General features: G+C 37.2%; 1 protein-coding gene across 2 annotated transcripts in view; it reads right to left on the bottom strand.

Moving 5' to 3' along the window:
* Positions 1-7516: 7516 nt before the first annotated feature.
* The window catches only part of LOC131572904 (F-actin-capping protein subunit alpha-2), a 29520-nt gene continuing 20952 nt past the window's right edge, over positions 7517-16084 (bottom strand). For both annotated transcript variants that reach the window (XM_058826336.1, XM_058826335.1), the window contains 4 exons: positions 15436-15514; positions 11996-12067; positions 9304-9366; positions 7517-8486 (listed from right to left, as the gene is read on the bottom strand). In XM_058826336.1, the coding sequence (XP_058682319.1) occupies positions 8346-8486; positions 9304-9366; positions 11996-12067; positions 15436-15514 (355 nt within the window). In that variant the 3' untranslated portion in view covers positions 7517-8345. The remainder of the gene's footprint in view (positions 8487-9303; positions 9367-11995; positions 12068-15435; positions 15515-16084) is intronic.

Genomic DNA, 16084 nt, shown 5'->3' with positions numbered 1-16084 from the left:
GGGTTTCTCTGGGCTTGCATAAGGTAGTAGTTCTCAACGTAGCCTTCAATTCTTTCCCTTCTCAGTATACCCTGCCCTTCCCAGACATCTTTCCTTAGAAACAAGACTTATTTTCATTCCTGCTTCTGCTATTCAGCCATTTTCAGAAAGGAAGTAAATACTTTCTTTGGCTTCATTTACTAGAGATATTTGTGTATTTTTCTTGTGCTCTCACCCTCCTGAAAAATTAGCTGTTAGACCTTTCCTATCATGAGATACAGACTATTCCCCAAGTTTTTATCTTTTCTATTTTACACTTTTATCTTCTGCACTTGAGATTGGAAATCCTTAGGAATGCCTCTTCTACAGGCAATCCCAAGTTTGCTCTGGCTAATTGGTTTTAATGGTGTATCTTCCTCTTGGTTGTTCCATCAGAAATTTTTTGGTTCCTGTTTCGGTTCCTGACAAACACACATCTGATCATTTGAGGGATGCTGATTTATGTTTGACTCCAGTCTTGGCTCACTTCACTTTCTGTTTAGACACCATCAGTGCAGGTAAAGAAACCACTTGGTCTTCGTGTTGCTGACTGAATCAGTTGCTCTGCATGGCAGCAGGGAAGACTAACAAGATGAAAACCCTGGCAGGCAAGCAGGGAGCTTCACCATACACTTCTGTTCTATTCCACTCAGCATTTCCTAACCTTGCTGGCAAGGCACAAATAGCTGTACTGAAGGGGCTTTTCCTTACTTCAAAAAACTAGGATTCTGAGAAAAGGATATAGTAATGGTTGCTGCTCACCTTCTGTGGTGATCTCCACCACAGGTCTGCCACATGGTTGGAGCAAACCCATCAGCTGCATTGAAAACCCACTGTTACAGATAACCTGGAAACCTCTTTTACTGGGTGTTAATTTGTTGGTAGCTTTCATGATTCCTAGAACAATAATCCTTGATCGTGAGATTCCCCAGATTGCATCTGCTACTGTCCTGTTTCTCATTGTTGTCATCACCTGTTTTGACACCAGGCACTGGGTTACCACTCTCTGTCAGCAGCTACAACCTGGGTAGCAACTTCACTATATCCAAAAGGACCTTACCAAGAGGGTGAAGGGTGGCTGGATTTATTCCTTGGGAATTTATATACTGGCACACTCCCCCCTTCTTCATTTGCATTCAGATGGAATAACTCGGACCATATCAACTGCTGGTAGGACTGCAAGACACACTGTTTCTAGCTGAAAGAGCTAAGGAGAGGTAGACAAGCTCTTAAAGGGAAGATGATGGCTCAAGAAGCTTAGTAATGAACTGGGAAAAGACACACACTAATTACTGATTAACAGATTTTGCTACACCCAGAGAATCAGTCATGCAGAAACCATTTCCTTGCAGCAAAGCCTTGGAACAGGAGCAGCACTTCAATTCTTCATGAGCATATGGCATTTATTTTCTTAGCATCACTCAGGTCTAGCCTTTTGTAATTGAGCCAGCTCCTGGCACCAAGGACAGCTGATAAACCTTTCATACTCAGCACACGCCTACAGGAACTTTAAACAGGCTCTTGAATGATTCACACTTTTCTGATACTCCAGAAGTAATTCTGGCCAATTGGTGGAGGAGAGCTGTCCCATACACATAGAGACATACAGAATGTGCTTGCACGGATGTTACAACAGCTACCATCCAGTTTCCACCAGATGAGATGCACCTCAGAGCTTGTCAGCTGACTGATCATTGATTCCTGTTCCTTTCCGTAGAAAAAAGGTAGGAAAGCAGCATATTAAGTGCTTCCTAGCACAAAACAGGGTGGTGCATTTCGACTCCCCAGTTTTAACTGACATCAGTACCTACTGAAAAACAAGTTGCCCGTTGTTGGGACAATATCCTAGATAACAGGGATTCAGTTCATTGCCCTGGAAAAGTCCAAAGCAGCCCATCTTTTCATTCCAAGATGCTCTCAGTTCAGAATTCATGTGCTGACTGGTCCACATTATTAAGATACATTATTAAGATGGTTTCATTTTTTGTACACTCCCAGTACCTGCTTTGTCAGTAGAGAAGGATAACATCAGATACAAATACCTAGAAGTGTCTGATTGGTTGGTTTTACCTCCTTTATTTAGCATTATTATAAAAATTCCTAATAGCTGATGAAAATAATACTAGAGAATATTATTGCAATCAAGATCAGATTCTAGCAAAAGGAAATCCAAGTACCAGCTTACCATCATGATAGCCTGCAGTATCATCAGGGCTGAAATGAACAATATGCAGGGAAAAACAAGCATTTCAGAATAAGCAGAAACCAAAAAGCAGGATGTAAGGAAATTACTTACGAGTATTGGATTTCGTGTAGAAATTGGAGTTGCAGTATTCAATCTTTAATCGAACAGCTAGTCTGGAGATGCTCTTCAAATACATAAACTATGTTGCAAAAAGAATGGAAAAAAGCCTTTCTTTATGTCCACAGCTAATATCAAAAAGGTCAAGATCTGGTAGATGGTTGATTTATCTTTTCCTACTATCTACCTTAATACTAGTAATACCAAAACCTACAAGAACTTGGAGAGGAAGGATCATCTTTAGCAATTTATTTCAGAGCAGACGAGCCTGTCCTGCCACATACAGTCAAGATGCAGCTGATGGTGTCACACTCTGGAAAAAAAAATCAAGATAAGCTTTTGCATTCCATCGAAGGATTTCTCACACCACTGTTTTTCAGAAACCATCCAACTGAATATTCAGCTTTGGAATCTGTAATCAAAACTGCCTTTTGGCTAAGTTTTTGCTACCTATTGTTTCAGTTGTTACAGTGAAGTTACAGACTTGCAAAGCTTTCCAGCTTTACAGCATCTGAAAGCTGGTTTGACAATCACCTGTCACATAAAAGGAAAGAATAAAGCAGATTTTTGTTCCTGCTACTTAGTTTAAAACTGCTAATGACTCCTGAAAGCACCAATTTCTACTCCGGTGTGCATGCAGATATTAACCGTGTCACAGCAAAGTTGAAAATGTATATATTTTTAAAATCTGTTCCTATTTTGAATATTGATTTATTTAGTAATTACCTTGCTTCTTTTCCAAGTCTGTTTCCCTAATTTCCAAATTATGTGGAAGTTCTTACTGCATGATTAGACCCAGGTCACTGTCCAAATAGCAGGTTATTGACAGAAGGGCACCAGGGGATTTGGGACAGCAGCCTTAGTTGTGCCTGGGTTAAGACAGACTGTGCCAGGACAGGGAGAACAGCTCAATCCACACTTGCAGCACATTTGCCCAGACAAGTGGATAGCAGAGGCTGCAGCTCATAGGCACTGTACAATGCAGATTTGGCTACAAATGCTGTGCCAGCCTCCATCAAACCTGTGCTCCTGGAGTGCAACTTTAATTGAACTGCCCCTTTCCTTGGAGCTGCAGCATCAGGCTTCCTGTCACAGGCTGAGCAGGAACTGTGGCTGAATGGAAACACATGGCACCTTTCTTCCTTACAGAAAATCATAATTGATCGCAGCCTTCTACCTTTTATCATCTTACTGACACATCTTGTGTTACAACTGGATGTGCTGCCTCACCTGGGAAAAGGCAGCATGACAGCACTCCATGAGAGCATTCCAAATCCCAGGGCTTGTCTGTGGGCCCCTTACTGCACAGTTCTATCTTCTGGCACCTCCACAGAAAAGCAACAATTTCAATGTTTTTGCCTTTGGGCATCTAAATTTTAGTATCCAGCCTCTGCAACAGATGCAACACCACCACCCACCACCCAAGAAACCCAGCACACCAGGCAAGGAGGCTGCTCAAGCAGACACAAAGAAACACTTTCAATCCACAGCAGCCTAAGAGAATGAAAGACATGTATTTTTCCTGCACTCAAGAGCTTATGGCTGTAATTTTCAATTAGGTTCATAAACACTTCACCTGCAAAAGAGGAGATAGCCTCATTTTCTTTTAGCCAGTTATTTAGTACATTTGCTCCAGGGAAGCTGGATCCCTTCCTTACCTCAGGGGACTAAAACTCAGATCTCTGTGCTTGAAGAAAGTACCTTAGGTTCCAGATACACACACAAGCACAAGCACACTGCTGAACAAGGCCTCTGGGGGCACTTTTACTTCCTAAGAAAGAGATAGTGCGCATATTTTTCTGAACACTTTTTCAGAACACTGCTTGTTTGGTACTTGCAATGGCAAAGCTGCAGCTCAGCCTTCCTTCTATACTACTATTTTTAAGTAGATTCTGAAATTATCTTGAACGGTAACTCAAACTGAGCTGCATACTGGGAAGCTACTTATTAAAGGAAGCACTCTCATTTCTTTCACTGATGCTTAAAACAGCTGTACTCACTGTACACTTGAAACTGAAAATTATTAAGCACATTTAAAGGCAAACATGAAATTACTACAAATCATTATTGGCATATGGTAGTAGCCTCCCAAACCATCCAACCAACTACAACATACCTGCTTTAAGCAGGTGTATTTACAACCCATAAGCTTGAAGTTGTTTCTGATCTGACATTATTTCAAACTGCAGCTAGTCAGGCAAAGAAGACCCTACATGCTCCTCTTGACTGAAGAGGAACAAACATGATAGATTTGCCCCTGCACAACTTTATTGATAAGCAAAGAAAAGATGCACAGCAGTCTAAATGTATCCTTTAAGACTTAATGTATCATTCTGCCCCTTTTTTCTGATGAACACATGGCTGACATCATGCTGAGCAATACCTGTTACAGGTAAGTAAGTCACAGTAGCAGAGGAAAATATTGCTAATGAGAACCTAGCAAGTATTAAACATTCATTTTCACAGAAGGAATAAAGTGCCTATTCACAGTTCCTTTTTCTTAGCTGTAAAAGAAAAAAATGACCTTTTTAGATAAGATCTGATGCCAATTTTCCCCTTAAAAAGAAAAAGAGTTCAGAGTTGACAATGTCACACAAAAATTGACACTTCAAGGTTATGAACAAACTAAGTTTAATCTAAACCTAGTTTACAGTTGCATCAGATGAAGAACAGTTTCAGTCTTTCCAGTCAACAAATGCAGCAGAAGCTGTGTCTGTGTCAGCAAGTAATTCAATATGATAGGAATGAAATCCACAGAATTGAACAGTTGATGAAACTTCTATACCTACAGTATTTACAGTCTGGAAATGTGAAGGCCCAGTTTTGTCTGAAGCTCCAGACACCCTCAACACATAGGTAGGTGGTTTCAAGCTGCCAGAAAGAAACCACTGGTATGGATTTGGGTCACCATTCAGAGCTGGAGGGCATCTGGTGCACACTCAGAGCCCAGGTCCCAGTTCTGAGTTCTCCAAAAGGAAATGAACTCAAGAGCACCAAAACAGCTTTGACAGCCAAACCAGTCTGTGGGATGTGGGAATGAGAGGGATTTCCAAACTGCACAAACCACATTGCTGCCACAGATGCAGCTGAAGACATCCCCTAAAGAGAACATATCTCTTAGGATGTTCAGCCTCACAATGCTTTTAACCCTGGCTGAGTCACCATCTCCTAATGAACTGTGTTGCACTGTTCCCAGGAACCAGATGGCAGAACTGTTATCAGTATATAGAGGGGTAAGCAGCATAGCCATGTAATGAAAATTACAATGATTTTAAAGTTTCATTTTACCCACAGTACGAATTTTAAGACAGACATATAAAAAGGGGCTGCTCGGGAGAACCTGAAAGCCGAACTGCCACTCCTGTTGCAGAGGTTCACAAAGAACAGCTGCTTACAGAATTTAAAAATTCCTTCATATAAAGGGGCACTAAGATACATAAGATGTAATACACTTCAAAAACACAAGCATTTTACAAGTCCATTTTACAAGCCATAATGTCTATTACATCAAGATTGAACAATACAAAGCTTGTCTTTATATTTAAAAATAGAATATAAACAAATAATAGTTCACATTAAGACAATTGCCACAGCAAAATTTCTCAGAGAAAGTGCTTTACCTACAGAAAATACCCGAAAGCCTACCAAGCAAGCTCTAAAATTTAGAAGTGGTAGGGATAGAAACAAAAAAAAAAAGTGCATGTGATGCCCAAAACTTTGCTAGAAATCAAGAACTCCAAATGTGCCATGTACCTCAGCTGATAGCTCAGCTTCATCTGGGGAGTCATTACCCCTAAATATGATACAGCACACCATTTTGAAAAAGTAACAGAATAGCTGATTTACTTATAAATGGCTTTATTGAAGCTATAACTTAATAAATTTGATATTCAAGGTGTAAAGTTGTCTCACAGACTAAAAATTAACACTAGATAAAACATAAGTAATACAGATCTACTTATGTTATCCAGCTGGTAGAACTGAACTTGAAGGAAGCAATTCTTTCAAGATAAGAAATTAAGACTATCATAGGACTGAACAAACAGAGAGGGAAATACAGTAATAGAGTACTTCACAGTAAAATACCTCTTTATTAGGAATATATTTAAAACTAGCTCTTTATTTCAGGTAAGAAAAATAGCATTCTGACTTTTAGTCAGTGCTGATTCTGGTCATTTGCAACATTCTAAACAGCTAGAGAAGTTATTTGCACCATTGATGCCCATTAACAATTCCCCTGCCTATTCACTGCCTTTTTTTACTTTGTTCTTAAATATGTTGGAAGAAATTCTTCAGTAGGGTTTGTATTTAGATCTTAGTTAAGACTGACAGACTGACTTGACAGTGACTCAGCATTTGTTATTAGCTCACAAGCAGATTTTATGAGCTAATTTGAAAAGAACAACATAGTTCAGGAGCTGAACTGCAAAGGCAATTGAGAGGGCAACTATCCAGGAAGACTGTGGTAGAACAAATCCCACTCTTCTACTATACAGTTTAATACTGTAAAGTAGCAGCAGTTTCAAGAACTTCTATACCTCTGTATAAGAGACCACTGAAGAACAGAATACTGGGGTATTGCTATTCAAATTCAAACAACAAACTACTTCATATGTACATTTTTATACTCAGTACAAGTCAAGACTCTCTTGCTATGCTGTAACTTGAAAGTTTCAGGTAATTAGATCATGCTGTAAACAAAGATATAAAACATTTGTGTAAGCTTTACTGGTTTAGGAGTGTACATAAACACCTGCCTTCTAAAAAATAAAACAGCTGTTTAATTTTCCATCATGAGCATATAAGTAGGTAGCATATTGTAAAACAAGCTTTTATCCAATTAAAAATGAAATCTATGCATTTCATGGAAGTGTTACACCACATTTATAATGAAGTCTGTGTTTTTAGATATTTGACATCCATTTTCAAAATGAGATATAACAGGGAAAGAATTCTCTGCACAAATGTATTGATTTCTGGTCTTGGAATTTCTTCTATCCTCTGTAGTCAATATGAAGCTAAAATACACCTGTTTTAAGCAGACTTCCATATGCAGATTTTTTTTAAATGCAGATGAAAGCAATAATGATATTACAATCCCTAAGTACACAAGTTTGTGTCTGTTTTAAGCAGAATTTTAAAAATATTTATAAACACCAAAAATAGGGTATATCAGGAAGCAATCTGATACTCAAATAAATAGAAAATTTGCATTTTAATGTCACATTGAATTTTAGTACATTTCAATCCAAGAAAAAATAAACAGACATAGCAATGAGTACAGGATTATATATATTACAATATGCCTTGTTATAATACAGTTATAGCTTTATGATAAAAAAAACCTGGAGGGCAGATGGAGTTTCAGCTCATAATTGTCAGAACAAAGCATTAAATGCATTTCTGGAGTAAGTACTTTTATTTCACTTCAAAATCTTAAAACAGCATTAGACTTTGTCCTTTTCTTTAAAAAAAGGAATTAGCTACCATGGGGCGAGCAAGTATGTCTTCTAGGTTTCAATGATACAGAAAATGCTTTTCCCAATTTTACATACAATGAAAGGACAGATGATTTCAAAAACAGCACCTATGGCTAACTCCATGTTGACCTTGACCTAGAAATGCATGTTACTCATCTCCACAATGAATCCAGCAAATTTTGCAAGTTGTCTATTTCACATGAAAGCAAGAGAAAGGGTTATCATATGCAAAAATATTTTTTCCAACTGTTCTTAATGTGTAATTGAAAACTAAAGGCATGGTCTCTTCATTATAAAAAAATAAAGGTACAACAGAAACTCTAAAGGAAGATATTCAGCTATAGTGAAGTTGCAACCCTCTGAAAGGAAGGAAAAAAAAAAGAAGTCAATTAGCTAAGCTTTGTGCTCTAACCAAACTACTTACAGTGATTTTCAATGGCAAAAGCCCATGCTGACTGGGTGATTTGACAGTTCCAAATATTTTTTGTAATAATTTTTATTTGTATACAAGGACACTAAAATGATCCAGTCATGCAATGTTCAGTTTAAGCATTCTGCATCTCTTTTCCAATCTTATAGCTAAGGATCTTGTTCCAGTCAATCTTGGTGCGGGTAACTGGCAACTGTCGACGTAAGGCCTTGAAAGTAGTGTCCGACATAGTCTGATAGTTCTCACTGATAGCAGTCTGTCAAACACAAAGTCACACAAAACAAAGACATGTCAAGAACAGAACTAGGATGCCACAAAAACATTCCGTGACTCAGTGGCCTGCTACTTCCTAAACATAACACCATGCTTAATTGAAATAATACTTAATGAAGGAAAGCTGCTAGATATAGATTGAGACTACGTGAAGAAAATTAATGACACATGTAATAAACCTGGTCATAACCAAGGTTTTTCAGCAAACCACAGTGTGGTTAATCAGCAGCATGAATAAAATGCTGATCAGTTAGCTCATACATCATAAATTCCAGACAGAAAAGTCTTCCACTGTTTATCCTGTGGGGATGCTAAAGTCAGTCCACAACATCATTTGAACTTGAACATAATGCATACTATAGATACTTGGCCTGAATGAACATATGTCCACTTCTGCAGAATGCATCTAGAGCAGTTACACTTTTCTAACTTTGAAATGAGTAATTGAAAGAAGTAATGCCTATTTGCTAGTCATTTTTAGCCAAGCTGTCTAACAGAGTAGCCTTTGAACAGAATCTGTACAAGAAATTTCACTTATGGAATGCATTAATGCTTTATGACATCAGAATTGCTGATCCTTAATCATGCAAGGAACTCTTCCACTCTCAGAAAATTACTTCTCTTGTAATGTTAGACAGGTGAGCACAATCACCAGGTATGAAAAGACAAGACACAGTTAGCAGCATGCAATCTTTTCATATGGAACTGCCTTATCTTGTTGGTTATAGAACACAAGCTTTGGTTAAGTATATGTTAATGCTAGAAATATGGGTGAGAATACAGTATTTCTTTCAACATACCTGATACTCATTTTCTGCAGCCTCTACGATTTTTATAAATTCCTTTGCTGTCTGGGCTTCATTCTAGGAAAAAAAGCATTTGATTTAGGTCTCACATACAGTATAATTCTCTAACCTATTAGTTATGAGTCAGGTAGACTTGGTGAGAACACTTGACCATTCAGTGGCTAAACCAAAACTGAACATTCATCCAAAAGGCATATCCCATATGATGACAATGATGTTAGAAAAATAAAATCAAACTGTAACAAGCAAAAGAATGCCATGAGGCATATTTTGATTAAGAATTCTATGGCATGATAAAAAGACATACAGATCAGCATTTGGAAAAATGAAAATGAAACAATGAAAAATGAAAAAAAGGAATAATTAAAAATGCCCACCCAAGTCTCTGAATACATACATGCAAGGAATGGATAACAACATTATCTATGCTACATTTCCAGTACAAATTAAAAAAAAAAACTTCAAGAACATCAGCTAACCCAGAAGCTATAGCAGATTATAACCAAGAAACCAAAATAGATTTGTTTACCACTAAACATCCTGAATCTGGAGACTAAGCTGAGGAAAACACTAGACTTTATACATCTGGTATTCCACAATTATCCCGAAATGCATCTTGCAAAAATAAGGGTGCAAATTTCATCATGAGTGATAAGGATGTGGCCAGAAAAGAAACTGGATAGAGATGCAAGTGCGTGGTTTATTAAAAATAAAACATCCCCAATCAGTCAATCTGGAGGTGTATTTGCTGAAGTGCTTAAAAGAAGTTTCCAGCAGGAAGCGAGGGTTCATGAATTTCCAAACTTCCAATTAGCATTGGAGACATTCTTAAGAGTGCTTTTGCAAAAGCTGTTGAAATTTAGGAGTGTTCTTGTCCCATGTAATCCCTCATTTCTGCAAAGGAAAAGACTTGGAGAAAACTCTGACAGCTTCCATAACTGGTTTGAAGTTTCAGTAAAACTGCACCTAACAGCTGTGAAAGTGCTCTTGGACACTGCAGGAGACCATGCTGGAGCAGGCAGAGAGCAAGCAGATGAACAAACGAACAAATGAAAAGGTTTTGACTTTTCAGTGAACTGAGGAAATGCTTTCAAAGGCTCTGCTAATGAAAGGAAAAATTCTGAGGTATGAGGTTTTATTTGTCTCAGAGGAAAACAAGGGATAAGAAAATAATCTTCAGCAAAATTATTCACAGATCTAGCAACAAGAGAACTCTTCCTTTATTTCTGTTGTGCCTGTTAATGGTTTTAAAATGGGTTCTCTGACAAACAACAAAAAAGAGCAATCATTGAGGCTCCTTTTAAGCTATCTACCATTTCTTCTGTGTGAAATAAGAACTTCTTATTTAAGAAGTTCTAACCTCTTATATAAGAGGCCTTATAGAGGCCTCTGTCCTCTATGAAGCTCACAGCCAAGGTTAAAAATTGGTAACCAGCAGCATCCCTGCTTTTGTTTTAGATAAGTTATGTAAAAGATATTTTCCTACTTATTGGTCTGCTGCTGCTTTACTGAATTGCAAAACAGGATTAAGTCTCTTCCCAACATTAAGTGAAGCAAAACCTATTGACAGAAGAATTGCATCCAGATAACCTTCCCTGAAGCAACTCTTGTTTGAAAGAAAGACTAAATAGATCCCTTTGCTCCGGGGAGTTAGAAGTAATTTTATATCTACAGCTCCAGAAGTGTTATCAGTTGGCACCACATTCCTCCATTTTTTATGGTGCTATTGCAACTGAAAAGCCAACAAGCCTTGCTTTATATTAACAAACAATGTTCTTTATTGATGAATTGAGCTATTGAGCCAAATTGGCCACTGCTAGTCGTTATCATTAAAATACTTCTACTGTTCACTTTTACAATTTCTCTTTGCCAGCTTAACCTCACTGTCTTAAATTTTATTAGAAAACACTCCAACAGAAAATCTTGTCACTTATAAATGCCATTACAGACATTATTTCAGAAATAGTAGCTGTTCATGGTGGAACATTATCAATCCTTAAAAAATACAAGATTTGGTACTATTTCCAAACAATTTTTATTTCTATTGTTTGCTCCTCCTTACTAAAATAATCCATATGGCAAGTTGGAAAAAATGATGCTTTAAATAAGAAGTGTGGTATGATTCTCAGGTTGAACAATCTCTGAAAGAGCTTTTTGTACAGAACAAGACTGACAGCACCAGTTACAGACAGAGAAAATGGAGAATACCCACCACTGCTTCTCAGTTGGTACCATTTGTTTACTGCTTTAGCATACTGGTCTTTTTCCAGTAAGCAAAGGAGACAATCTCCTAGAGACTGTTCTACTAAAGTCAGTTGTTTTAACTCAAACCTCCTTCATATTAAAAAAATAATTCTATAGGTCATTCTGCAGACCAAAGTTTAAATACAACCTAAGTCCAGGAAGACTGACAGCAAGCTAATTAAAGCTTTAAAATCAAAGTTAATGTAGCTTATATAAGCCACATGCAAGGATACATTAATTTTTATTTTTACTTTTTTTTTTTTAACATTAGCTACATGTTAGGTAGAAGTAGTAAATATTAAATATAAAATAACTGTAAATTTGAACATTAATTCCCATACATTTAGAAGAACAAACTTCTGAGATTTTTTAAAACTTTCTTCTATTTTTAAATTAAAAAGTCACTTCAATATACCCACTGAGGTCCTTAAAGGTAACTTACAGACACTGTTAGAGAATCTTGTATGTCTTTATGGCTCACCAGCTGAACATTACCATCTTCATAATAGTGAACCTACAGAAAATTAAACAAGAAAGTCGTATTAAGTTTTAAAGATCAACAATATGCAGAAAAATCAAAGTGTTGTGTTATTTTAGTAAGAAATCTATACAAATTAGTCAAAACCACATAGAGAATATTACAGAACAAAAGCAAATAGGAAAACTAAAATAATGTAGAATTTACTATTTTTGAGGGCGAATACTGAAGAAGCTAGTCTGGAAATATAATTCGTGTTCCTTAAGTAGTATTTTAAGCAAAGAAGTTTAGGCTTTGGTTAACATCATGAAGATGACAACATCTTATTTATGTGACCTTACTAGAAACTGTTGAAATAAATAGACTATACCAATTGAAATGGTAAAGATACATTTAAAATTAAAATAGTTTTGGGAAGCTTTCAGAGTACTGTGAAGTTTTTCTGCTTCCCCAATATGTCCCAGCTTTCTATGAACAGTGCAATGTTAAGATTCCCTTTCTAGCTCTGTCTGGGCTTGGTATTTCCCATAACAAAAGCTGGTATTTCTCTAGACAAAGCAGTTCCCAAGGTTAGATAGCAAAGCAGAATGAAATTATTTATTCTTGAAATGCGGTATCTACAGAACAGCTTCCTTAATTATTTTGCAGGAGAACACTAAAACTCCACCCAAGCTAACTTTATTACTTTTAAATACAGTTGGGACAGATATGAAAACCTTTAGTTCCTAATAAAACTGCTGAAAAACTTAAAAATCGGGAAGCATATATAAAACTACATGTGAGCATTACCAAAAATTGATATAGAAGCTATGCAGGTCAGTGACATTTAAATAAGCATCTCTGAAGATTTTTCACAAGTTTATCAAAGTCAAGATAGTCAACACAGCTGATGCTATGAGAAAATTAAACATTTGTGTCTCACCCTATTAGACAACATAAAATAATTTTGAGATTTATGCAAAATAGTATAATTTCCTATGCATTATTATCATATGCGCAAAAGACCCTCAACTTTATAAATAACAGAAAAAACATGACACACAGTAGGACAGCTGTAATACCACAGGAAGGTTTCCTATATGAGTAAAACATTATTTCCTATGATTCATCTTAAATTATTATTTTGCTTCTTGTCAAATACTTGTTTTGGGATTCTTTTCCTAAAAGATGAGAAGTGCTTACTCAGTGCACAATTCTAAGAACTCCCAGTGAAGCAGCAAAACCCAAAGAAATGTAAGTGCTCCCCCTTGTCCATCACAATTCACTGCAGAGTCCAAACCTCCCCTGTGCTCTGAGCCCAACACAGCACAAACATCTGTGTAACTGAGTCACATTCTTGGCAAACACTCAGACCTAAAAGCTTAACAGAGCAAGTCAAATCTAATTCTGGGATGTGTTATATCTTGAACGAAATAGGAGTTCTATACTATACCTCACTGCTGGCATCCTTCTAGAATGCTAGGTCTGGGTTCAGAAGACTACAAGAAGGAGGATGTTTATGAACAGAACCTCTTGGAAAGGTTAACTAAGGAGGGATGAGAATAACAAATTATCTAAGAGATTAAATTAGTAACCAGTACACTTATCACTGTTTTCCATGCACAGTTGGAGCATGTTAAATGCCACAGGGACTTAGTTTTAGTAAAAGGCTCTGCTGTTGCTTTTCCTCTTACATAGAATTAAAGAAAACTATAGAGAAGAGATTGTGACAATTGAAAATCTCCAACATCAGAGTTAACAGAATTTAAGAAAAAAGGAAGAAACTGCGCAAATGATCTTAAAAATACTGGAGACACCTGAACATAGCAGGTGATGCTGCAGTTTCCCCCAACTTATTAATAAAAGGTCTTATCAGAAACAGAGCAATAGTGTATTGCTGTCAAAGATTTTGCAAATAACACTGAAATTTCAGTACTCTAAAATTACACTAATGCTCTAGAGACTTCATTTTCTAGAAGAATATTTTGCTCCTTGAAAAAAAATTAAAGCTCTTTTTTGTTTGTTTTGTGAGGTGAAGAGGGAGCACTCCCACATTGGAGAAATTGTATACAATTACTAAAAATTTAAAACTGATTTCAAAAGTCCTTGGTGAAATAGCTTCTACACTAGCCAAAAAGTAGAATTTTTCATCACTCTCCAGCACACACATTATAATGAACATAAATAATGACTTGATTAATTATGTGAAATAGTACTAAAAGACAAAATCATCTGGTGCCCAAATGGAAAAGCTGATTAGAACCCGAATGAATTCCTCGTTCAGACTATTTTTTATGGCTGCTGGCCTAACCTTTACAAGAATTAGGTGGACACCAGCTTCCTTGTTCTGGAAAACCTCTTAAGACATTTAACGAAAAGCGCATGCTGCGGAGAAAACACCTGCTTTGCTGTAAGTTGGATTTAAGTGACAAAGTCTTGAGAAGCCTTGAAGTTACTTAAGCTCCGGCCCACCATGACTGCTGTGATCTGACAACATAATAATGGCTGTTCACATTTTGACTATCTTTCCAAATGTTAGCACCAGCATGGGAAAGCAGATTCAGGGTCCCGCTGCTTGGGTGAATCTGAGCACAGCTACCACATCCTAAAATAACATCCTAGCCTCAGGCTAGAAAAACATTCCTTTGCATCTTCCTTCTGCAGTCATCACTGAGCAGAAAGGTCAAGCAAAACTCATGGGTGCACAGAAACAGCAAGAAACCTGACTCCGCCTTGTAAAAAAAAACAGCAAAAAAGGTACACAGAAAGTCTGACTGCACTAAGTTTCTAGTTCCTGATCCCAGAATTGTTTCAATAAACTGCTAAAATGTATGTGTACATGTGTACATGGAACTGATCCAGGAAGTTGAGTCTCCCTGCCTGCCACATGACAGTCAGATTTCCCTTCGTCTCAAGACTTCTGCCTGCTTGGAATTCCTCCCTTCTGAATGCCCTAAAGCCAAGAAAGCCAAATTCTGAATGAAGAAGACACAGATTCAAAAATTTCTGATGGTGTAATTGGTAAAACCAAAGGTTTCCAGCTTTCTGAACAATATGATAACATTAAAAAAAAATCCCATTATCAGTTAAAGTGAAAAAAAAGAAAACTTCAACTTCAGAACAGACCTATCCTCAGGAAAAGCTTCTCTCACTGTGAATTCAACAGGAAACCAAAGAGCTACATGCCTAGCTGAGGTGAATACACCTCCTCAAGTCTTCTGAATCACTACATGAGACACATATTTTATATTTTTAAGGATTAGACAAATATGCAAATTATGTCACTAACACTTAACTGAATGAGCATTGCTGCCTTGCTTACTGGGTGCCCATTTTCCCTTGACATATTTGATACACTGGCTTGAGTCTCCCTCAATAATGACTGGAGACTTTATGGCTCAGGACACAGTTTGAGATAAGCATACCTGAATTTTCAAGATGCCAGCCACTTGAGTGGTTGAAGGGGTGATTGTAAACTTCCATTCTGACCTCCAACGGCCATTCCTTAAAAAAAACAGTAAAACAGAAACTGGATGTCACCCCACTGCTCATGAAAAACATCCCAACATATAACTGATAGTCAAAGAAAACCAGAGAATGAAATTTGCAGTGCAACTACACATGCAGAAAATCTTCCCCTAAAGATTCAGCCTCATACTCAGTCAACAACAGAACAGCTTCCCAAAATATTTAACCTCAGTTTCTGAAGTGGACCAAGGAGATTTGTTATTAAGGACCTTTTAACAGGACTTTACTTCTGAAAATACCTAAAGCCTCCAATGTTCTTTCTCTCTTGTAGTATTAGTTAAACACACAGTCCATATTTTGTTTCTAGGACCTGGATGACTTACTAGATCAGCTAAAGTCACACTTCACCTCACGCTATCAAAAACCTGAGCCGAAAGAATAATAAAGTAGCAAAACTTTCTGCAGTGTTGAATTGTAACTAAGCCTTTCAGCTCTTCTAGCATTTCCCCTCCAGGACAACTATCTCCTCCCAGTTTCCTTCTACAAATTCAGAATCCTTGCCAAAATGCTTAAAGGGTGTTTCAAACACCTGGAAAACAGTATGGG

The sequence above is a fragment of the Poecile atricapillus genome, chromosome Z (genome assembly GCF_030490865.1).
Source record: "Poecile atricapillus isolate bPoeAtr1 chromosome Z, bPoeAtr1.hap1, whole genome shotgun sequence".
Classification (NCBI taxonomy): domain Eukaryota; kingdom Metazoa; phylum Chordata; class Aves; order Passeriformes; family Paridae; genus Poecile; species Poecile atricapillus.
This window is presented reverse-complemented; position numbering and strand designations above follow the sequence as displayed.